Consider the following 24,496-nt stretch of genomic DNA (forward strand, 5'->3'; position numbering starts at 1 on the left):
GATCCAAGCCCCACATGGGCGGAAGCTGTGAGTGAAATGTAGCCACTCTACTGGCTTTCAACGGGCCTGAGCTCTCTCAGAGGTATACGGGACAGTCTTAACCAGCCCCTTCAGTAATTCTGTATAGTGCTGGCAGTCTGGGTAGCAAGGATTGGCGGTGGCACAATCCTCATACATGGATGGCCTTGGAGAGCACAGATTTGAAAAGATATTTTTCCTTAACCCCCTACTCTCCAATTTGGCTTGAATATAAAACAGATAGAGCAAAGGGACTCCTGCTGTTACCAGATAAGTTTGGGGCATCCCAAAATGTAGAAGCATGAACATTCACTGCCACTTTTCAACAGCTCAAGCCCTCCTTCCTATTTGCATGTGGGAACACTAGGGAAGTGCTCGTGGACAGCACTCAGCCAAGGTCAAGCAGTAATGGAGAAGAGGAGAGCCCAGAGGAATACTGCCTGTTTGTTCCCAGCGCCGAACACTTGACAACTCATGCACTCTCTCCTTTCAAGGGTAGCAATGGCAGTAGCCAAAAGCATGAACTTTGCTTCCAGAAGGAATCAGCTGTTGAGCTGAACAAATCATGATCCGGTGCGGGGGGGAGCAGGAGGGAGGGGAGCGAGAGCCAAGCCTGACACAGGCCAGAGCATGGGGGAGGTACTCAGAAAGGCCTCCAAAGCAGGATGGAAAAGACAGTAATTACATAACAACACTTGGCGAGCAGCTGGCTATAGTCAGCTGGGCCCCGCGAGCCCTCCCTCCCCACGGTGCTGACAAGGAGCAGCTGAGGATACGTGTAACTCAGCGCAGGACCCCTCTGGAGGGGTGCGGAGGTAAGAGGCCCTCCATTTCCTCTTTCTGTTTGCACCTCTCTGGGAGTTTCATGACGGAGGGGTGGGAAAGGGGGGAAGGCGGAAGCGGCTCTRACAGAGAACGAGCAGCCAGGAATGAGAAACAAGGGGCTGTTTTCCTGCCTCTCTGGATGTGGACAACACCTTTGTYTGGGAGGAAGTGCCCAGGCTTTGCTAGGGGAGGAGCTGTGAAGGGCGAGCTTGTGGGTGGTTTGGGGGTGGATTTGAGTATGTATAGCAGATCAGGGTGTCCCTATGGGTGCAAGGGGAGCTGTATGCATACATACAGAAGGGGAGGAAACAGCAAGGGAATTTCCTTCCTTCTCTGTGCGTGGTGGAAGAGGGTTATGGGGCACAAGGAGCCACTGAGGGGAACCAAGCTTTATCCCACTGCTTTGCCCGTATGTTTGGGAGGGGAGTGAGGGCATGCAGGAAAGGGAAGGAAATATAGGAGGAGGAAGTAGCTGCTTTTGAGCAGGGATTGCAGGAGTCTGATCTGGCCACTGGTTGCTTGGGCTGCCTCCAAGGCAGAGTTTGTGTGATCAGAGAGGAGAGCGCTGAGTACACAAGGTGCCTGCAGGCTTGGGTTATACTTAGAAGTGTGGCTGTCACAGCAAAGCTGAACAGCATACTCAAAGCCTGTGTCCCCCAGCAGTTGGCCAGACAAGCCAAAGCCACCTGCAAATGTGGTACACTGCAAAACATTGCTGGTATGGCTCATTCCCTTCAGGGAACTTAGCAATATTACCCTGGCAAAAGTGCTTTTATTGGTGTAAACTGTTGCCCAGATGGACAGTGCCAGAAGTCTTCATACTCTGGTTCCCAGAGGAACCTTGTTCAGCTTGTATGACGCATTCAGAACAAAGCCTTACCCTGGCTCTGGATTGTGGTCGCYGTCAGATGGGAAAAAGGCAAAGGCCATTGAAGTACTGGGCAACAAATGTTTGCATGAGTGTCATCTCCTCAAGMTCAGGGCTGAAATGAGGACAACTACCTTCCCTGCCACCTATTCTCCTTTGAAAAAATTGGTGCAGCCAGAGATAAAGCACAGAGCTTTGGAAGGTGGATACAAAAGAAATATGATGCTTGGAGGTAAACCATAATCTCTGAGACGAGGCACTACAATAGCTTGATGGGGCAGAGATGAGCTCTGTTGACAGTATGAGAGTTTCTGAGTTTTCTGTACCCAGATAATTTACTAGGCAGTAGCAAGAGCAATGACAGATGATGAAATCCTCACCAGCAGCAGGCAAAAGTAGATAATACCATCGATCATGAAAAACTGCTTCTCTATTTTGGAAAGGTTAGCAGGAAGCGTTGCCCTAACCCATCCTCCTTTCCTTCTTATTTTCCAAACAGGGAAACTGAGGCATAGGGCATGTATGAGACTTGCTTTGGGCTATATTGTGTGTCAGTGCTGGAGCCCTCTTGGGAACTCATGAGTGCTGCAGTGAATTTCATGGGCCTCTCCCAGCTCCAGCTGGGAGGCATGTTCACTCCATGTTCATTGAACTGCAGGCTCACAGGCAGCCTGAGAATATCTCCAGGCCTCCCAACCCCCATTTCTCCCTTTCCCTATGTGTTCACAGCACATATTTTCCCAGACTTTTCCRCTCACTTCTCCAGTGTTGCTGGGGTCCTGCCAAGCGCCAACCACTCTGGGAAGCAGGGAGAAAGAGAAGGGGGAAAAAAAAAAATCAAGCACGTATACACAGACACAAAAAAAACCATTTTTTCCCTCAGGAATTTAACAGCCGTCTCTAGCTTCCTTCTGAACATACTGGAGACACAGTGCTGAGTTGGCACTTCTGGCGTCCATATAAGAGAACTATGGCTAGCCCAGCCTCCCCTCTGCCTCCCAAAGACAAAAGTACACCCCCAAAGAGTATAGGTTCTCAAATCAGKTTTTTTTGCAGCATAATACTCCCCAAACCCTCTTCACACTTGCAGTGTGAGGAATGTCCCCTGGTTCCCCCCACGCTGTTCCTCCATACAAAATGCCATCTATTCTTAGATTCCAGCATCACCATATATCCCTGGCCCTGATGAGACACAAGTAGCTTGACTTGGCAGCAGGCTGGGATGAAGACCATGGTCATAGTTTGCTTTAGAGCCTCGGCTTTACTGGAAGGCAATTCCCTGCAGTGAGGCTGAGTTCCAGGCCAGGCACACTCCTCCAGGGAGGTAACTGGGGGTTGAAGCACGCCAAAGTGCAAGGGTTGCAGCTCTGCCCAGGGAGGGAGGGAGAAGACAGAGAAGGGAAGAGCTGATGGCTCTCCCATCTGTCAGGAAAGCCTGCAAAAAATACCATGTCTGGGAAAAAAAAAAAGAAAAAAAAAAAGGGCATGGGACACACAAAAGAAATTTTGCAGAAGTGAATGAAAGATGAAATCACAGAAGCCTAGGGATAATGACTGGAACTGATGGAAAGAGAACAAAGGAAACTAAATGAGGGGCAAGAGACACAACACAGGGAACTACCAGTGAGGCCAGTGTCCCAGATCACCTGAAAGAAGTACCGTCTCCTGCCCCTTACACCCCACCTTACCCATCCTGACATGTTCAGTCTAAGGCACAACCATGTTGCTTGCCTGCCTCCTGCACAGAGTGCAGTCTGTTCTGCATGAATTTTGTTGCCCAGAGCTAGACTGTTCAGAAGGAAAAGGGAAGACTGAATATATATAAAGAAAAGGAACTCCCTAGGAAAGAGTTAAAAGGCACTGAAACCCAAGCCGTTTTCAATGGAGTGCGCCCAAAGCCAGGGAAGGAGAAGGGAGGGAGAGGAGAGGGGAGGGAGCAGGTCCAAGCTGAGCTTGTGCACCCAGCCAGCACTCAGCAGTTCCTGTGCCAAGAGTCAGCTCTCTCTTAAAGCCATGGGCCTGGGGGCCGGCTCTGTAGGCGGAGGGGAGCCAGCGAGCAGGGGCTGGCGAACACACAGGGGAGCCCCTCAGCCTCCAGGGTGAGCTGCCACATTGCACGGGGGTGCAGGCAAAGGGAAGTGGGGGGCAGAGGCTGGGAGAGGGGCGCTCTGGGCTTGTTTACGTGTCTGTCTCTCCTACACATACTTCTCTGCATTCTGCCTGCTGTGCTCTTAGCTTCCTTCCCCCTCCACAGCAGAGCGACTGCCCTCTGTTTTTTTTCTCCAAAGGCCCGGCGTTACTCGCTGTTTGACAGTTCCTTTGGGGAAGGTGCTGCGGATTGATTCTGCTCCTGAGACAGAAAGAAAAAARGAAACTCACCCTGGGTGGGGGGGACTGAAATACAGAGAGAGAAATGATTTGGTTGTGGGGAAATGAGGAGGTTGAAGTTAGTTTTCTATCTCACAGCGGAAGGGARCTCTCTGCAGAGAGGTCAGACCCCAGCTGGAGGGGTTGGATTAACTCCTATGAAGAGCTGATATGAAATGTTTGAAGGTCCCGATGTGTTTTTCACAGTCCTCCCCACAGATTCAACAACCAATCAGAATATTTTTGTTAAAAAGGACTGTGTGGCTTGCCATCTCTCCTTCTTCTGTCCCAATATGAGGCCTGAATCTCGAGATGGCTCCAGTGGTCTGCCTGATGGCAGGCTTTGAGGATCAAGCCTTCTTCCAGAGTCGACATTTAGTCTCCGTTGGTCTAGACTAAAGAGTGTGGAATATCCTCTTGGGCTATGTGGTTGCTGATCAGATTGCAACCTTGAAGCTTTGGGGAAATCAAGCACGCAACTGCCTCCACAAGGGAGGGAGTTGTCCACAAGTCAATGCCATTTTCATCCCACCATGGCCTTCAGCTGCCAAGAAATGTTTTTCCTTGTAACTTCCTTCTATTTTCCCAGGTCACCATGGAAATAATTTGCCTGCACACATCCTTGGCCTTCCTTGTCCTCCCTCTTATTGTGCTTGGGGCACCCACTGATGAGCCCAGCCTCACAGAACCAAGTCCAGGTGCTTGCAAGCGCTGTTGTGATCCACTGGAATCCTCTGCAGAAGCCCCACCACTCTCTCCCAGTCACCACCACTTGCCCTACCCAATGCCAGAGGTCCGTCCATATATCAACATCACCATACTGAAGGGTAAGTGCTGTGCTAAGGATGAGCGGCACTGTGCTGGGTTGCTGGCATCCTAGTTAACCTGACAGACTGCCAGATTCCATCCTGAAGGGTATGTCAATACACACTTTGCCAAGGGCCCAGTGATTTTGTGCCATGACCAAGTGTAGCCTGGGGGAGGAAAAGAGTGCACATCTTTGCTGTGACTTCTGTGTCTCAGGAAGGTGTTTGCCACCAGCTCTTCCTCCTTGCTAGCAGAGAAGTTGCAGTGGAGTCCTCTTGCCAGGTTGGCAGGCTGCTTTCCTTGCTTCAGACTTCCAGTATGTAATGACTAAAGGAAGGAATAGCCTCTACTGAGCTAAAAAGTATGCAGGCTTGGAGGGAAGGAAGTGGTTCCAGGTATGACTATGGGGAAGCCTTCTCTGACTTCACAGGTCACGTGCACCTGTGGGAAGGAGGGGAACAAGAAAAGGCAGCAGATATTTGGATGTACTACCAGGCTAACTGGCAGTGACACCCAGCTTGTTCCACCCTGTGTCTGGTTTGGCTCAAGGGAAAATGCTCCCTATTTTAGATCAGCTCCTCCTTTGAGTTTCCACATTCTTTCTGCCTTTGCTGTGGGCAAAGTCTGTTTCCAGCAGGACCCCACACCACTCAATCACTCTGTGGTTCCTCTGGACTGGCTGGGCAGATGTTCCCCCTTTCTCATGCCATCCTGGAAATAGCTGCAATTTATCAAAGCTCAGAAATGCATTCAGGGGCAGATGGAGGCCTAGTGTAGGATGGGGTGGTGCAGGGGGAACTGTGCACCAGCAGCTTTACAAAGCCGTGCAAAGGAAGAAGGGCAGAAGGGCAATCAAGCACAAATTCGGGATGCTGTCACTTGTGCTGGAGGCTGTTYTGATCTCTGTCTCCTTTCTACACATAAAGTACATTCTTGTGCTGTTCTCTGTCTGTACTGCTACCTGCCCTTAATATAGACACATAACAGCCAATGCACCAACTCCAAGGTAGAATTGCAGTATTATATATACAAGGGGAACAAATGGTGCTGGTTTTGTCATACTACCAAACTTCTAACCTGAACTTCACCATCTGCCAAGTCTAGCTTATGTATTCTCTCTCTGACCTCGCTCTTTGTMATTCTCTACTTATATTTGTCCATAGACCTCAGTGCTTTCCCCCCTTCCCAACCTACAAGAAGAACTGTGTTCCCACTAATTGGATAACTATGTCATGGGAGATGTGTATAGGAGGATAGGACTTGGGGTGGGCATAAGGGAATGTGGAGGAGGAGAAGAGTCCAAGAGCTCCAATAGTGCTTTACAGTGGATGCTCTGTTTCGAAGTGGAATTACCTAGGGAGGGGTTCATTGTTCCTCTGAAAATATTGTATCGTGGTCAGCAGGAGGTTAGCAAGAAAAGAGCCCCTAGTCATACCCAAAGCTCCTTCCCATGACTCTCTTCCCATAAGATACAATGTTATTATGACCCTTAGGAGCGTTCCTTCTTCTGGCATTGACCCATYCTTGAGCAATTCTCTATCTCTGTTGTGCAGTCTCACTGCCACTTCCACTTTTTCTGGTAATACATGGGGAATATGTTCTCTGCTTTCTCTTATAGGAGACAAAGGAGACCGAGGAGAGCCTGGACTGCCAGGAAAATGGGGCAAAGAAGGGCCACGAGGTGAGCGGGGTGCCCAAGGCCAGAAAGGCAGCAAAGGACAGATGGGCACAGCAGGGGACCCCTGCAAGCATCAGTATGCTGCATTCTCCGTGGGTCGCAAGAAGGCACTGCATAGCAGYGAGGGCTACCAGGTCTTGATCTTTGACACAGTCTTTGTCAACCTCTACAGCCACTTTGACATGTTCAATGGCAAGTTCTACTGCTATGTAGGAGGTTTTTACTACTTCAGTCTCAACGTCCACACCTGGAACTTCAAGGAGACCTATATGCACATCATGCACAATGAGGAAGAGGCAGTCATCTTGTATGCCCAGCCCAGTGACCGCAGCATCATGCAGAGCCAGAGCCTCATGCTGGAGCTGCAGGAAAACGATGAGGTCTGGGTGCGGCTCTACAAGCGGGAGCGGGAAAATGCCATTTACAGTGATGATGTTGATGTGTACATCACCTTCAGCGGGTACCTGGTCAAACCCAGCCTTGACTAACTGCCCTTTGCTGCCCCCTGGGCCTCTTTGGGCTTTTTCTTCTTCCTCTCACTCTCTCTTTACCGCCCACAGTCACTGCAAACCACTTGGAAATGGGCCTGTCAAGTCTCAGGCACTGAGTATGAGACTTGCCACACTGGCTACCACCTCATGCTCCCTTCTCTCTTGCAGCAAGGCCTATATCTGTGCATTGCTGTCTCTTACTCCCTTGCCTCATTACCACATCTGAGTTTATTGGTTTGTTCTATAAACTGCCAGCAAGCTGTAGCTGGCACATGGGATCCTGGAGCAGGAGGGATACTAAATGCAGTTCCTAGGAATGGTCCCTCTTTGGAATTTCATGCGCAAAGAACTACTTTAGAAAGGGTTAGAAAGTTTCCACTGCTTAGGTGTATCAGGATTCTTTATCCTGGTTGGATGTGTTAGTTTTGCAGCCTGCAACATGATTCTACTGTCAGCTCTCCTGCGTGTAAACAGACTGGAGTCTGTTTCCCCCTGTAGCATGAAGAAAATGTAGGTCTGGTGGAAGATACATATTATCTTTCCAAACAGGGGACAGACGACCTTCCAAAGTATGTAATTGACTCACTTTAGACACCATTTTGCATCACAGAGTCTTCAGGTTACAGCACAGAATTCTGGGTTTTGTGGCCCTTCCCCAGCTTAGATTGGATATAAGATTTAGGCCTGGTAGAATAGTCTTCTGCTATGAGGCCTGGAAGGATAGTCTTCTAGCTATCAGTGTCAGATCTAGCTTTTCCATGAGGGAAGGGCAAGACCCTCAGCCAGACCCTGCAGAGGCTTCTGCCCTCTGAATCAGTAGAATCTGCTGCTTTATCATCTTTAAGGATCCTAAGTGCAGAACGAAAGAGTGAGAGGGAACCCATACAAACTTTCCCAAAGCATGGCTCAATTACATTTTCCCAGCTTGGGGAAAGCCTAGCATATCCCTTTCCTAAGAACAGATGGTGCACCAGATTCTGCTGTCCTCTCTGGCGGAAGTGCATCCATGCTTTTCCAGTGATGTCAGCAATTATCGCTAATACCTGCAGATGCGAAGGGAGAATTTGGGCAGGACTGTGGCCCCTATATGCCATCAGATCAATCTTCCTGAAGGTGGTTCTTCTGTGTCACTATAGAAGGACATCTGTTTCAGGACCTATTGCAGTTAAACTATAGTTTTAAAACTTGGACAAGTTTGACACCTTCTTGCCTCTGTGAGGGAAAAGAGGTAGGGGCAAAATGGTATCATGAAAAGAGGTGAGACTTCAGCACCATGCCCCAGTATTAAAAACATCCCTGACATCTCTTCTTTGCCCTTTTCTGGCAACTTCGTCATAATAATTGGGTTAAGTGTGTTGCTAAAACAAATCCTCACACTTTTTGTCAGGTTGGAGAGCTGGCTGGAATGAATGCCAGTAGTAGGATTTGATAGTGAAGGTCTCATGCCGCTTTTGCTCACATTCCTTTCCCGCTCACATTGCTGCAGTCTTGGAGGGGAGCAGATGAGGCCGACTCAGCACTTTGGAAAACCTACTTCCACGTGCTCTGATACTGCTGCAAACAACAGTGCAAGGGAAGGGTTGTCTCTCTTGAGTCTCAGGACAGGACAAGCAGGAGAAACCGTATTTCTCCTCTGCCCATAACTAATAATGAAATCTTCCAACTTAACTAGCTTCTGTTGTCTCATGATTAACCATGGTCTCTACCTATAATATCTGGGACTACCAGAACTCTCCCAACAGAAATATATATCAAATTATTYTACAGGATGAGGTCAGGTACACTCTTCCCAGGATGGCAAAAGCACATAGAAATAGGAAAAATATTAAAAATGAACTTGAGAGAATTGCAGGCCATTTTCTCTCTTGTGGTGATTTCTTATCCTGCCTGCTTTGCTAAGGAAGTTGTACAGACTGGAATGAGTTTCAGAATCTTTGTGTCCCTGATCCTCATCACCATTCTTATTTGGACTGTGGGTATAAATACAAGGTTCATCTGAGGCAGAACTGGGTCTTCCCTGGTGAACCATGTGGTGATAGGATCATGGGAACAGAAGGGGTCTGGGTTTCTTCCTCTCCACTGGCAGATGGGGTATGTGGAATTGCTCAGAGACAATTTTCAGGCAGTAGAGAGGAAGCAACATGCTGGAGGTGATGTTCAGGACCAAATTTATTTATTTCTTCCTGAGCTGCAGGCTACAAACCCAGATATGTATTTACAGTGCGCAGTGCCCCCCTGTCTCCAAGAGCAGAAACAAGCCTTTCTAACACTGAATAATCAACCCAAACTACTCTGTTCCTCCTTTCCCATGTGTTTTTCAAGTGTCAGTGACAAATCTGTGGCTCATGTGCTGCCTACGAGCCAGATGGTGCCTGATGTGCATGGGAGAGGATGGCAGGGGGACCAAAGGATAGGCTTAACAGGTTTCTTGGTGCTAAACAAGATGGCAATCCCTTGGTGCTAAATCAGTTTTGAAGAGTTTTGGGTGCTTTCTGGAAGGTATAGTAGGTTGAGTTGTAATGTACTGTGGAATTAATGGTGCTTCAATGTGACAAAAACATACTCCAAAAACTTTTGTGTGTGTGTGTATATATATATATATTCAATGTTATTAAACCTTTCTTCTTTGTTTTGCACTTTGACTTGCACTTTTTCCTCCTTCCTTCTGGGAAGGATTTAAGAAAATTGAGGGAAAGTTTCTTTAAAATTACCAAAAAATCAGGGAGACAGAATACACTGTAGTACACTCCAAGTATATAAGTAATTTCATTGAGGAAGGCTGGGGTGAGATTGGACATCTTTTGAGAGAGACCAGATCCTTTATCTTCTGAAAAAAAAATGGCACAGCTTTCTTATGGATGCTTAGTAAACAAAATAAGAGTGAGCCTTCCTTGTGGTTTTTTTTTCTTCTGTTTTCTCTATCAAGAGGTAAAGCTAGGAAGCGTAAACTTAGGAGAGTGTGTGGTAGTTCAGGAGTTAAACTGGACACGCTTCCTGGAAAAGTATGTGATGAGAATGGCTTAAGGTTTAGATCAGGTATAAAGCCAAGTAGTGAATGCACATAAATTTGGGAGTATGAGAAGACTTGGTGGTCAGTGGGGAGTGGAGACTTAAGAGTTTTGGTTGGAAGATAAGYGAGTGGGTAAAGTCCTGAGGACAGACAGCAGAACTACTGGAGGTCTCCTTGTAGGACAAAGAGGTAAGTGAGGTTTCACACAAGGTCCTTGAAGTTTGCACTGAGTGAACCAGCACTCCTATTGAAGTGGAGAAGTGGACAAGAAAAGGCCCATATATGGCCTCAATATTCTGAGTCTTACTCATCTTCAAACATCTCCTTTGCTTTGTTGTGTGCCAGATACATATTTGCTAAGCAGTAGAAAGCAAAAACACATTGTCTCTACCCCTCTTTGATCCTGTGTCAGGCCCAGAGCTAAGGAACACATATCTGAGTACATAAATTCCTGAATATCTGATAATTGGGCAGTCTTGAGCCCAACTTCTGCATGCTTTCGATGCTATCTGATCAAGGACATAGAAATATGTTCTGGAGAAGTGCAGTGATTGTGACTGTGTGTGTTCCTGGTCCATTGAGGTGAGATGCTGGTAGATCAGAGGTATTTTTGTCACACTTGCAAGGGATGAAAGGAAATGAGGGAATGGCAGGTGTACCATATAGAGAGGTTTTCTATGATACAGACTTTCAGCCGGCCCTCTTTGAGGGGAAAATGCAAACAGCAGAGGACGTTAGGTCAAATCAWTTGAGTCCAACATGCACAAATCCCTGATAGGGGTCTACAACAAGTGCCACCCATCACACCATGGGGGAGTCACCATGGGTGAAGATCAGCTCAGGTAAGGTGGACCCTGCAATACTGTTAAGCAACAGCACCCCTATCAATATGATCAAAAAAAATGGTCTATGCAGGCATGTTGAGTTTTGACTCAAGGCCCTGTCTGGCATGGAGGAAATGCTGCTGGCTATTGACATTCAGTGTTTTTCATAGTGATGGGCCTAGAGGGGGATCGGTATCTCCACATATTGCTAAGTCACCAAACCTAGTGCTGTCAGTCCACCTCTGTATGTGTCAATACCTCTTGATCTCCAGACACCTCCGGGCCTGTGGATTTTCACACCTGCTTACAGGCATCCACACACTAGAGTTATGGCAGAGTGATGGGAGCCCTCCATATTTCTTGCTTGCCACAGGCATTGGGGACTTTTGCTCTTGGGCCCTTGTTCCTCTTGGAATCCATCAACAGGCATCAACAATGAGTGCTTGCTCTCAAGACTGAACCCTATTGATGCCTGTCTACTGATGCTTGAACTTCCCCAGTGCAAGATGGGTTCCTGAAGCAAAGCTCTGTATGCCTTGGCAGACATTGATGGCACTAGATTTTGAGAGCACTCGCTATCAATCTCCTTTGATAGCTTTGAAGAGGAAAAACATCTCGAGAGACAAAACCACAGATCCCTTTCCTGAGCCAGAGGAGGAGAGAGGGAGGTAGGGWGGTCTCCCTATAGTCACTGGTAACTCCTAACACCAAGTGTAGAGATGCCTTTAAGTAGGTATGGAAATCCACCAGCCTCAATGCCTCTGGATATCAAGAGGTGTCAACATGTATGGAGCAGGATCAAGAGCTCTGAGTGGGGTATCCTAGTCGTATGTTGGCAAATCCAACTGTCAGCACAAAAAAACTGTCAATGTCAATAGTCAGCAGCACTGACTAGTCAGCACAGATGTACTGATACATACTGAGAGGGATTGCTAGCTCTGGGTGTGGTGTCCTAGCAATACATCATCAGCACCTGATACTCCTCAAGGCCCATCACTATGAAAAATGGTCAATGCTAATAGTCCACAGCACTTCCCAAAAGCAGTATGGGTCCCTGAATGARAGGGATGCATGCCTGCAGAGAACAAGTGGATTTGGTGGCTATCAATAGGGTTTAATATCAATATATCAAAGGATGGGCCCCAGCCAATCTCTGCATGCCTGTGCAGAATGAGCAACTTGGGGGGCTATAACTGAGGTTCAACATATTGCTATTAAACCCCACTGATAGGTCCCCAAATCCCATGTTCTCCTCAGACATGCAGAGCTTCAGCTCAGGGATCCCTCTTATTCTAGGGAAGTGTYGCTGACTTTTGACATCGACCATTTTTCATAGTGATGGGCCTTGAGGAGGATCATTTTCCTGATATATCACAGGGCATCACACCCAGAGCTGTGTATCCCTCTCAGTACCTGTTGATACCTCTCAATCTCCAGACCTGTGGTTTTTCATACTTGGTTACTGGAATCCATACAGTACGTGCCAAGAGTTACCAGTGACTGCTGGGAGCCCTCCGTACCTCTCTCAGGCAGATTCTAGTATGCATGCTAGTATGCAGAGTTATGCAGTGCAGGGGCACAGGGAGGCAGGAGCTGGCTCTGCATCTCCTTCAGTCCTGGCCAGACTTTCTTATAGGTATGGCATTAGGGGAAGGGACTCAAGGCCACTATGTAGATTCTGACCCATGTYGTGGGATATTTTGCTAAGAGCACTGTTCCTGAGGCATCCTTTCTGTGATATTGTGCGTTCCCCTTTTTCCAGCTTGCTCTCCCTCCTTCCCTTCCACATAATCCAGGCAGCCTACTTCATTTAACTTTCTGCCTTGCTTATAAACCAGAGGCAGGGCTGGAGCAGGAATAATACAGCACTGCAGCCAGCAGTGCTCATCACAGCAAGCACAGCCTCAGCTGCATATTGCAGCCAGACTCTATCAGTAGCTTAAAGGTACCCCGGTTCCTCTCTTCTGATGCTCCCTATCTTACTGCTGTGCAGGAGCCAGTGTTGGGCCCAATGGGCTAGTTGCAGRCCCTGTCCATGGCTACCTGAGAGAAGGGGTACGAATGCATTACTGAATGTAGGCACCAGGCTGTGAAGATTGCACAGCCCTCCTCTGACCACTGTGAGAAAAGGAACGTTTGCTCAGCCATGCCAGCCTTCAGAGACCAGCGCAAAGCTGTGCCACTATCACGCCCACACGTGTAAACACATWACCCACCGCATATGGACATCTCTCGCCTTCCTCCCAACGGAAACAGATGCCCTTTGCAAGCCTGGCTTGCTCTGAAGATGTTATCAGGAGGTGGGTAAAGGGAGGCTGAGGCAGTAGACCTCCTTTGTACATGTATAGCTCCTTTGCATCACGATGTGCTTTATCCAACCCCCACCCTCTGCATCAGTCCTCTGTGATCTTTCCCCCCTCAGTTATACCACAGTGAGTGGCAGGGCAGAAGATTCAAGGTAAAGGCTTCTGACACCTTCTCAACCTACAGGCCAGTCCTCTCTCTTCAGTGTGTGTCACAACCCACAAATGACCAGAGAATTGCAGAATTTCACACCTTTCTTGCAACTACTAAAATAGGTGGGAGAAGGGAAACTATGAGGAGTAGGGGACTCCTCATATACTGTGGGAAGGCTGAGAATCCAGCTTTTGCTGAGGGACAGCTGAGTGTACACTTTAACCCTTTTGCCTCTGTCCCTTCAGGAAAAACAAGGCTGGCATGCATCAATCTAAAAATGCCAAGGACCTTTGACTGTAAGGAAGCCCAGACAATGCAAATTTCAGTACATGAAGGAGCTGGGAGATGTGCCCAAGCCTCACAGGTTGTTCCTGATGTTAGTAGCAATGCCTCAAAGAAGATGGGAAAGGGAATGCCCCAGCAAAACAAAAGAGGACAACAAGCCCGTCTCACTGACACCCATCTTGCATTTTTTTACATTTTCTGTGTACCAGTCTTTAAGGTCCTGCCTGAACTCCAGATGTTTGCCATACCAATGTCTTCATGCAAGGCTAACCTTAGAAGCAACAGTGCAGGAATTTTCTATTGCTCAGTCCTTCTCCATTCTCATTTACATAAGGCTCCATGGCAATGGAAGAGCAAAGTGACAGCAGAGGAGGCTCCTTTCGACTTAGCTATAAAAAAGAAAAGGCATGCATGTTTCATCAGGTGAGTAGCACTCACTGCATTCTTCTGTTCAGTCCACAYTTACATTTCTAGGCTTATGGCATTTTCTCATTTGCCATTTTTTTTCCACCTGTCCTTGATTCTACTTTTAAAGAAGTGGAATTGAACAGACCCAAGCAACAAAGCCATGTCTCCTATAACCTTATGCAGCAATTTAGTAGATCTTTTGGTCCTAGGGCCCACAGATATGCYGCTCCACACATACTCCAAAATGTCACCCACACCTTCACTTCACACTGACTTCCACCTCTCTCTCCATGTGGTACTTGACCTCATTGTGTGACTCTTAGAAGACTTCTACTGGTTGTTATTATTGGACCACGTTTCAAGCTTGGCTCTGAAAGGGTTTGAAATGTTTTTAGGATTTTGCATTCTTCATGATATTTCAGAGTCTGAGGCAGTCCCAAGAGCCCAGAKGATGCTTCCTCCTTCATCCCTGCCAACAACCCTGCCAGTTGGGGAGGCAGAACAGTTATGTCTTCATTGCAATTGGTAGGCAGGGACAGTGGTTCGTTGGGTCATCACATGATTTTCTTGTTCTGCAAGGTGGCCATCTGACTTCTGGGGAGATTAATAAATAGCTTTGCCTTCTGTTTTCTGCAGGGCTTTTTTTTTTTTTTCCCACTATCCCCCCCTTTATACTACAATGCCAGCTTTAATCACCATTGAAAAAATGTTATGCAGAGAGGTCTCTCGGTGTAAAGAACRGGGGAAACAGTGGGAGGGGTCAGGTGAGGACTGAGAAGGGCAAGAGGAAAAGGTCAGTGACGCAAGCCTAGAGCAATATCTCTCTTCAGCTGAACTGCTCGGCTCGGCTGTTTGACCGTGGCATGCTATTTTTTCTAAGCAGTAATTCACACATCTGGGGACCACAGCTCCTTCCACCGCCCACGCTCTTCCTCCCCTTCATGGGGGCTGAGCGTGGGGCCAGGGGAGTGAGGGAAAGGAAGGAGGGAGAGTTACTGCATGAAACTGCCAGCATCACTTCCAAGGACAGAGGAAAACAAATAAAGCAGCAGCCCTTTTCTCAGCCAGATTACCTTTGGGTGCAGTGTCCCAGGATAAAGAACCTGCTGCCTGCAAAAGAGATGGAGGGAGGAGAAAGGAAGGGGATCASACTGGCACTGGGGAAATATATTGACGCTATTGTCCTCAAAACATAAAAGCAACAATGATTCCCTTAGTTTCCGTTAGAACTAAGCTATCATCTGAGCAGACCACAGATAAGGGAAGGGACCCTGCTGCCTCTCAATGTGTGTCAGTCTTAGCCTGTTCTCAGGGTAAACACCAAGGTGGAGCAAATCTGGACGTGGGTCGACCTCAGTGTTTTCCTAGTCAGCTGTGCCATTCTGTCTGTGTACACAGGTGCAGCAAGAGGATATTTCCCCCAGACTTTCTCCACATCCTGTTCCCAACTGTGTGGCACTGTACCCTGACAAAAACAGTCCTCCAGCCCAATGCTGGCACTGAAGGCTGTAACTGCATTTCTGAGTTGCAAGGAGAGTGCGAACTGCTCCCCTCCTCTTTTTTTTTTTTTTTTTTTTTTTNTTTTTTTTTTTTTTTTTTTTAAGAGTATTGCTGATCAAATGGGGGTTTCAAACTTTTCAAAATAAATCGTCATCAAACATTTTAAAATAAAATCACCAATATAATTAGCTCCCTTCCTAAAACTGCTCAGACATAAAAATTAAGAGAAGGGAGAAGAAGCAAAGAGTTTTCTGAGCAGAATAAGAGTGTTTGTTGTAATGATCTTTTCCTCCAGAAAGGAAATGTGATTAACCTGGAAACATGCCTAGCTAATCACAGTATCTGAGGGTTTATTCACAAGAATCTCCTTACAGTATTCTGCCTTGCCTTCACAGAATTTTGAATGCACAGTGAACTACTATTTTTTTTTCTTAATTTAGTAGGTCTGGAAGCCATTACTGATTTGTATTAGGTTTGTCAAGCACTTTTGAATGTATATAAGGCTGTTACAGTTCTATTTATTGTTAGAAGGGCATACAAGCACTGATAACTGTAAATAGAGATATAATGCTCTGGCAAGATGCAAAACAAGGCTRGGCTTTGTATTTCCAAGATTGCCAATATAACAAGGTAATAATCTTCCCCAAGGACAAGATCAGTCRCTGGTGCTGAATAGCAAATCAGCGTTTTGAACATTTGCTGTTTACAGAATCACAGAATCATTGGGAATGGAAGTGACTTCTAGAGGTCATCTAGTCCAACCCCCTTGCTCAAACAGGGACACCTAGAGCACATGGCACAGGGCRGCATCCAGGCATATATTGAAGATCTCCAAAGAAAGAGACTCCACAGCCTCTCTGGGCAGCCTATTCCAGTGCTCTGGCACCCTCACAGTAAAGAAGTTCCTCCTCACCTGGAGATGGAAATTCCTGGGTTTCAACTTAAACCCATTATCCCTTGTCCTGTCAYTGGCCACCACCAAGAAGAGTTTGGCCACACCCTCTTTACATTCTCCCCACAGGTATTTGTTCATGTTGACCAGATCCTCTCTCAATATTCTCTTCTCCAGGCTAAACAGGCCCAGCTTACCTGGTCTTTCCTCATATGATAGATGTTCCAGTCCCKTAACCATCTCCGTCACTCTCCGCTGGACCCTCTCTAGAAGCTCCACATCCCTCTTGTACTGGGGAGMCCAGCATCACACCCAATACTCCAGGTGTGGCCTCACCAGAGCTGAGTAGAGGGGCAGGGTCCCCTCTCTCAATCTGCTGACAACACTCCTTCTGATGCAGCCAGGATCCCACTGGCCTTCTTGACCACAAGGGCACATCAGCTAAAAAGCTTATTGGGATTAATATTATTGTGATGCCTTCTTGACCACAAAGGCACATTGGCTAAATGGCTTTTTGGGATGCATATTTGGTATATTACTGGTCTGTGAATCCAATACCAACCTTTCTGCAGGTTGAATCACTTGCAGAGATACCCTCTCTTTAGTGCAGGTCCAGGAGTAAGTTCACGAGGCATTCTGATCATATTTTCTCATCATTCAACATCAGAGGAATCCTCAGAGACTTGAGTGGGCAATTTTTAACAGTAGGAGTATATTATTTAATTTATAAATAGAAATGTAAATGTAATATTTAATATGAATACTTAATTTAATAATGCCCCTGTCAGTGGATACCCRTATCCACTGATATGTGGATGCAGGATCTGTTCCCTGCTCTGTGAATCTCCATTCCTGAAGATGGGAAGATGTCTTTTATACTCCTTTTTCTGACATCGGAATTCAAATGAAGGGACGATGAGAGAGTTGTATATGTTAATAGTCTCATGAGTATATCACCTTCTTTCCAGTTCACATGATGAGTTTTCCATTGCAGGTGCATCAGCCTAAGAACATCTGCATACACAGATACCACAGTTCAGCTGACAGAGATGACTTGTCACATTACTCTGCCTCAAACACACACTGTGACTTACACACTGAGTTCATGTGCTCAGACAAGTAGAGAGGTACTGGGCCTCACATCAGGTTGCTGAGACCAAGGTTACTGATGGCCAGGCTCAGAGCGAGAACCTATGTCTTTGATGGCGTTCTCTAGGAAGTGGTGTGGTGTTGGCAGCCCTAGTATTACTGCAGATTRTGTTTATGACAAAGGGACAGGTTAGCCCACTCTCAGAAACCGACAAACACATTAGAGTGGCAAACATCTACACCTAGGAGGTCTCTCAAACATTGACCCCACTTCTTGGGTTCCAGACCTTCAGAAAAACAGTCCTAACCCTGTCTAGGGCTATGCAAACATGATGAGGAGCCCAGCACTCAAGCACCAAGTGAGAGTATCTCATGAGTGTCCTGTTTCATATTCATGCTTATTACTTCATAGCTTTATATATGTTCATAACCAGGCAGGCAAAGAGTGAAGCTGCTGGRAAGAAGCACGCTTCCCATCCCACCCTTGTTTCCCCACTTCTCTGGGCCTGTGAGCACCACCAGCAGGGAGTGAAAGTGAACACCTCCTGCATCCCCTCCTACCTGTTGCCTCAGATTTGCTGTGGGTGAAAGTGCCTTCAAATGCCTCAGCATCCTACTACTTTCATCCACTGTTTTTTATTCAGAGCTAGGGAATCCCTGCTTTTGAACATTTCGTGTGTCTTTGTATTCATTTGATGCTTTCTGCTTTTATCGGGAAGATCTGTCAGGAGACTCACTGAGAGCTTTTGGGAGGGAAGAAACACTGGTATATGACCTGCTGTGCAGGCTTAACCCTTGCTGACTGGTATGGTTACCCCATTGTGGTACCTGATTCCAGAGCTGGAGCTTCACTACTTAAATACCTCTCCACACACCAGTGACAGAGATTAACCTGAGGGCAGTGTTTAGCCTACAGCAACGATATCCCTAGGGGAAATAGAGAAGGAGGATCTTGCATCTTGACTCACTAATGTCAAACAATGCTTGCTAGTTCAATACAAAATAAACTCTCTTTTGACTGGTAATACAAACAAATATAATAAAGTACTCACTGCTGCAATGAATAGTGGTTGCCTGCAGGCCACTCTAACAGATATTTTTCAGAGCAGAATTGCAATTTAAGGTGAAAATAACAGCAGATGTAGCAGAATGTTGTAGCTTTGAGAAGCACATGTATATGTATGGCAGGAAATTCAAAGTAAAGGTTATAGTTAAAAGAATATCACTTGGAAAGTACCAAAAATAATCTGAAGAGTGTCTAGTGATCTTCAGAATGTACGTTCTCAGGAAGCAAACTTTGGCAGCCATAAGGGTSAGCTCTACCTTCATTCCCTCACATCCTGCAAACTCTTTACTCATCTCACTGCYCTCCTCTAGACCAAAAAGGACTCCCAGAGGGATTTACTGAGACCTCCGCCTAACTCCTCCCTGATGAGACAGGTAGTTTGTAAACCACATTGCCAAACTTTGCATTCCAGTCCCTGGAGAGAGTTAGTAAAGGACTATRTCTAGCCTGACCACAGCTAATGATTTGATGAACTACAAGATAATTTGACACCACACGTTAGTTTTGCACTTAAAAATTCTTTTCTTTCTCCATAACTAGCAAAGCTGTTCTCCCTATACACTTTTGCCATTGAGAACCCTTTGAGAGGATTTGCAATTTTACGATGAGAAGTTTCAGTAGCACTAGTCTTCTTTAATGAAAGCAGAGGGAGAAAAAAAGAACAGCCCAGGACTAAGTAGCTGTTCTAAACTTGATGRTTTTAAAAATTTACATGGCCTCTGACATGCCCAAACATCATCCCTATCAAATCTCTAATGCCGTACTTCTACCTCTTGGTTTAACACTGAGCAACAAAGTCCACTAGTGAGTTTGCATGTCTTGGTCACCATTATATGGACAGGAAGGCAAWCACAAGTATATCTTGCATGTATCACTGCGGTTTGGCTTGGCTCTGTAAGATATGAATGGGACCATTCCTAATAAAGCAGAGGCAAAGGAGATTAAAAAGTGTCAGATTCTCAGTAGCACAAGTTTCTGGGCAACAATGTCTAAAGGTCATGTCTTAAAAGAGAACAAGTGTGGTTTGTGGTCTTTATTGTTTAGTATCTGGACACAACTATGRTATTGTGAATTTGTAAGAAACTATTTCTTATGACATCAAGTTGTTGGTTTACTGTATTTTCAAACAGGTTTCTTATGGAAAATACACTTAAACTGAGGCAGGTTKTGTCTTAGTGTGTGAGTATTTGGCTATTAGTCAGATTGTTACCCCGCCTCCCCTTTGTTTTGGGAAAGTCGACCAGTCCTAGCCACATTTGACAAAGACATAGATCCCATTCTGCCATCTGAAAAAGATGTTTGGAAGAAGAATCATCATTGACAAAGACTATACTGTGACATCAGTCTTTACTAGTCAAAAAAAAATGCATAGGAATCACAGAAACACATATCTACAAGAAACCAACCTTGAGTGGTTTCAGTGAATTGCAAGGCCAGRCAAATCTTTGTTTTCAACTGTAGCAGCAACTCATATTCACTAGGAACCAATATCATGTTAAATTTTACTATTCGTGTATTTCAGCTGCCTCAGTGTATAATCATTCTCAATTAATTTTTACACATAAAAAAGAAAGGAAAAACAAGGGAAAAAGAAAAATAAAAGAATTGAGGAATTGGTGGGGTTTCCTGGTCTCAATAAACTGAACAATAAATGGGTGCTTTGTGCTGTTTACTTCCTGACATGATCCGTGGCCTGAAGGAAGTTGCAGATACCTTAGTCTGAATGGCAAACAGGGAAGATGATGCTTCACATGAGCACTGCATTACAACTATGCAGCTGACGATAATGTTGAGAAGTTACTCACAAAACACTTCATAGTTTCATCAAAAAACTTCTGTAGCAGAGTAAGCTCAGCAGCTTTAAAAGTCTCTAGTAAAGGTGAGCTGTGTCCTCTTGATATGTGCAGGGAATGCCTATGCCTGAAGAATAGGCTTGAAATTCRGTTTCAAAGAATAGGTTTTGGAACAAGGTGGGAGCAACTGCCACACAGGCAGCCGTAACACACTATGTCCTTCAGTGCTCCTGGTGTTACATCAGCAGAACYTATCTCATTCTCAGACACTTCCTCCCTTTGCCACCTCCAGCCCAAAGCTTATGCACAGACCTCTGTAACACACTTCCTTCACATAGCTCCCACCTGTTAAGCACATGTGCATGCCATAAAGCCTAGCAGCTGTTCCCAATGCCCTGGCCAATTTCCCTCGGAGACACACAGGGAAAACATTGTTTTCTGCCAGGACAGGCATAGGATGAAGAGTGGGCATCTACAGCTAGCCATTTAAATACCTTTTTAAGCTTTCCATTTTCTATTTTCTGGTCCTTCCTTCTCCTAGAAAAAAAAGATAATGTATGATTGGCAAAGCAGTGAAAACAGTGGGAACATGAGGATGAGGAACAACAGATGGCCTCTTTCAGTCCAGACTTTTCTTGATGTTCAGTGGGCAGCCAGTAAGTTAACATGCAGGCCCGCTTCTTTGGGCCCAGCAGGTCCACATATGGATCTCAACAGGTGCATATATAGTGAACAAAGCTCTGGACTTCAAGAGACTCATTCCTTTACCTTCACAAAGCTTGCAGACCATTATAGTTCCATGATAGTGGCAACCTCCAAAATGAAATTATCATGGTGACTGCAAATAGCAAGAGATTATATGACCCATCCTCCTCTCTGCTCCTCTTCACTGAAGGTTAGCTGGTTAGATTCCCCAGTTCCCCTCACAGACACTAGCTGTAGGAGGAAGTTTCATCTTGCTATCAAGACCACTCAAATGACATCCCTCAAACTACTTGTCCATGCCATGCATGGAAAGGAGAGAGGTGCTGTGTTCCAGACTGCTGCCTTTCTAAATGAATGCTAAGTGAGTGCACCTGGTGCAGGAGTGAAGGCTGGACTGGAGGGGTCTGTCAGATTGGRCATAAGGACACACTACTGCAATGTCCTCTAAAAAGTCTCTCCACACATGCTTTCAAATAGCTATTCTCATCCAACACAGTCTCTTTCTGAGGTCTGATCTCTTCATKGGCTGGACTGCCTATGAGTAAAACCTCATTATCCTCCCATACCATTTTTTTGATACCCCTAACCAACATCCTTTGGTTGTTAAACAAGGCCTCATCCTCCAAGTTCATAAGGTCCTCAAAAGGAAATTACCTGCAAAATTATGATTAGCCTCTGGCAACTTTTGGTCAGCAAAACCCATGCTGGACTTGAGCCTCTAGGAGCTCTAGGGGAGACAGATGAGAAACACAGAGTGCGCTGACCACTGTATGTATAAAAGGATATTCTCATTTTCCTGCCTCACAACAGAGGCTATCTTTGTRCAGACCAAACCAGACAGGAAATGTGATATGCTGCACTTCAGAAAATTTGATTTGTGTGTGGAAAAAGAGAGGTGGTGTGTGCAAGCCTACCTGTGAACTGGGCAAACATTGGGCTGTGGATTTGTACTGGTATGTATGTCTTGATTTGGAAGGTGAGGAGAATGTTTATTTGGGGAAACGTCTCCTGTGGTGATAAGATGTTTTAAAATTCAGTATTTCCCACAGAGCCTGTGAGGGATTATTTCTCTATTGCTGTGAAGGAACATGAATTTTCAGAAGAAAGTGGCTATATCTTTTGCATGTCTTCTGGCCTGTTGGACAAGCTATGTAAAAACAAGCAGAGCAGCAGCTAGGAGTCCCGTTGCTGAACAAAATGAGAGGCTCAGGTCAGAGGGGATGATTCCTTCACCTCCTGTGGTCTGAGGATGTGTTTGGCTAGGTCAACAGTCTGCAGGATGGTGATTCCTGTGGTGTCAGATTATCCACAGGTGTGAGGTTATGCCTCAGACACACGGCACTGTCCTTGTTCCACTCCACTGTCCTTGTTCCACTCCACATCTGACCAGGATGGGTCCTGTGAAACCGGGGCAATGGTTGGGAGGCTTGTTTGATTCTGGAGTTGCTTAGGTCAACGACTAGAATATTTTTTTCACAAATCAGCCCACATGTCTACTGGGGGTTAACTCCTATCCTGTTTCAAATTGACCTGTGCACACATGCAGAGTGAGCACTCATATTCCCTTGAGAATGATACGGGTGGTCTGTACAGGTGTTTGAGTCTCTTGTCAGTGTCTTGGGATGACAGTTCCTTTTCTTTCTATTTTGCTCCCCAGCAACAGTTCCATACTGGTCCCCAGTATAACTGAGCACTGCAAACTAACACCTGATCCCTCCGCCCTTGTTTCTGCACCTATTGCTCTACCAGCAGGAAATAGGACGTGGTTTGGGGCTTTTTATTCTCGGCCTCACTAGCCTTTTCGATACTTTGGGGCCTCGTCTCAGTCTGACAAGGCAAGCAAGTAGCAGCTTCCTGTGCAAAGGTGAGAGGGAGAAGACAGTGAGATTGAGCATGAACTAGAGAAACTGCTCCAGACTTCTGCTCTTGCAGAACTGTTTGGTTGGAAGCCTCTTTCCTCACACCAGCAGCACTGGCAGACAGGTGGACATGCACTGAGTGAGGATCCTCTCTGCGTCCCTCTCTCCTCCCTGAGTCTCCCCCATAGTTTTACAACCAGCTCCTGCTTTCATCCAACCCAGTCCCCAGGGAGTCCCTTCATCTGGACCAYCTAGCAGCCACTGCCTGGAGCTAGAAGGTAAAAGGGGTGATACCAGCTGCCTCCCACGTGGGGGTGGCTCATCTGAAAGGCGTCTTGGAAGGAGTTTCGGTCTGACAAACCGATTCTTGCTGTTGGGGAGGGCTGAGCGTATATTTATCTCTCTGTCTTTCCACAGCCCTCTCAAATAATACCCCACATTACAGCCACCCCAGCTGCTTTCTTTCTATCTCTCTTTGTCTGAGAATGTGTTGTCGTCCTGTTTTTCTTCTTAACCCAATCTTTTATCATAACTGGAATCTATATTATGCCTCATTCCAGACCATTAACTCCATCTCCTGTGGCAGTCCCAAGAAGGTTTCACAGCTCCGTGTTTTGCTTCGCTCATCCCTGCCTGTGCTACAGACTTGCTGAGAGGTGAGGATGGTTCTTAATCTCTGGGCAGAGAAAGATGCCTAGAGGGATGTGGGAGGGGGAGTTTGGACTTTTATRGATGAGAAACCCAAAATCTCAGTCCATCCTACATGGACCAGGACTGTACAGGCTTGGCAGGACAAGCAGGCTCTTTGACAAGGGCAGATGGGGGGAGTCACAGGCTTACTTAACTACAGCTTGAATTTTCTGCTACACCTAAAAGCAAGGGTCCTTCTGAGGCAGCGCAAACRTCTATTAGTCAAGAACGGTGCATGACTTGTGCATGAATGTTCTGTGCATGAATGTTGTGCATGAATAGTTCTGTGGTAAAGACTTGCCTTTTAAAACCTGATAAAATTCCCTTGCTCCTTGAATTTTTTTCCTGTCCCAAGAAAGCCTATCTCCTAAGCTATGTGCTCTACCACTAACTCTTGCTGGCAGCTGAGGGCTGCCTTACTCAACTAACACCTAGTTAATTCACCCCTAGGACYTAAAAAAAARAAAAAGAAAAAGAAAAAAAAAGCAGCTCTCTAAAACACAAGCAGTCAAGCAATGCTTAACAACTCTCTACCTGAGTCAGCAAGCAGCCTGAAACAATACATGCACGGTGATGTGCACTCACATACATTTCCAGAAGTCATTACCTCTGCAAACAGCCTGTGTGCCTTGCGCTATGAATGGTTTCATTGCTGAGCAAAGCACCCAAAGCAGAAAAACTGTGAGGTGCCGAGAGAAAAGTGTAGCTTCTGGAGGAGAAGAAATACGAATTTCTAAGCCTGGAAGAGTGACTCTGGCTTTAAGCCTTTCTCTGGGACTGAGAAGACATCCTCTGAGATGAGACCTTCTTAATATGCATTGCTAAGCTATGTTGGGGTGGGATGGGGGTCTTCTCTCTTCCTCA

The 24,496-nt window shown here is 46.2% G+C and overlaps 1 protein-coding gene across 1 annotated transcript; it reads left to right on the forward strand.

Moving 5' to 3' along the window:
* Positions 1-779: 779 nt before the first annotated feature.
* Positions 780-9,361, forward strand: C1QTNF6 (C1q and TNF related 6). The gene is made up of 3 exons (XM_026039919.1): positions 780-833; positions 4,668-4,905; positions 6,504-9,361. Exons 2-3 carry the CDS (start codon positions 4,674-4,676, stop codon positions 7,049-7,051), a joined length of 780 nt encoding a protein of 259 aa, XP_025895704.1. The 5' UTR covers positions 780-833; positions 4,668-4,673; the 3' UTR covers positions 7,052-9,361.
* Positions 9,362-24,496: the final 15,135 nt, after the last annotated feature.

Source organism: Nothoprocta perdicaria, unplaced genomic scaffold (genome assembly GCF_003342845.1).
Source record: "Nothoprocta perdicaria isolate Ctin4 unplaced genomic scaffold, notPer1 scaffold_244, whole genome shotgun sequence".
Taxonomy (NCBI): Eukaryota; Metazoa; Chordata; class Aves; order Tinamiformes; family Tinamidae; genus Nothoprocta; species Nothoprocta perdicaria.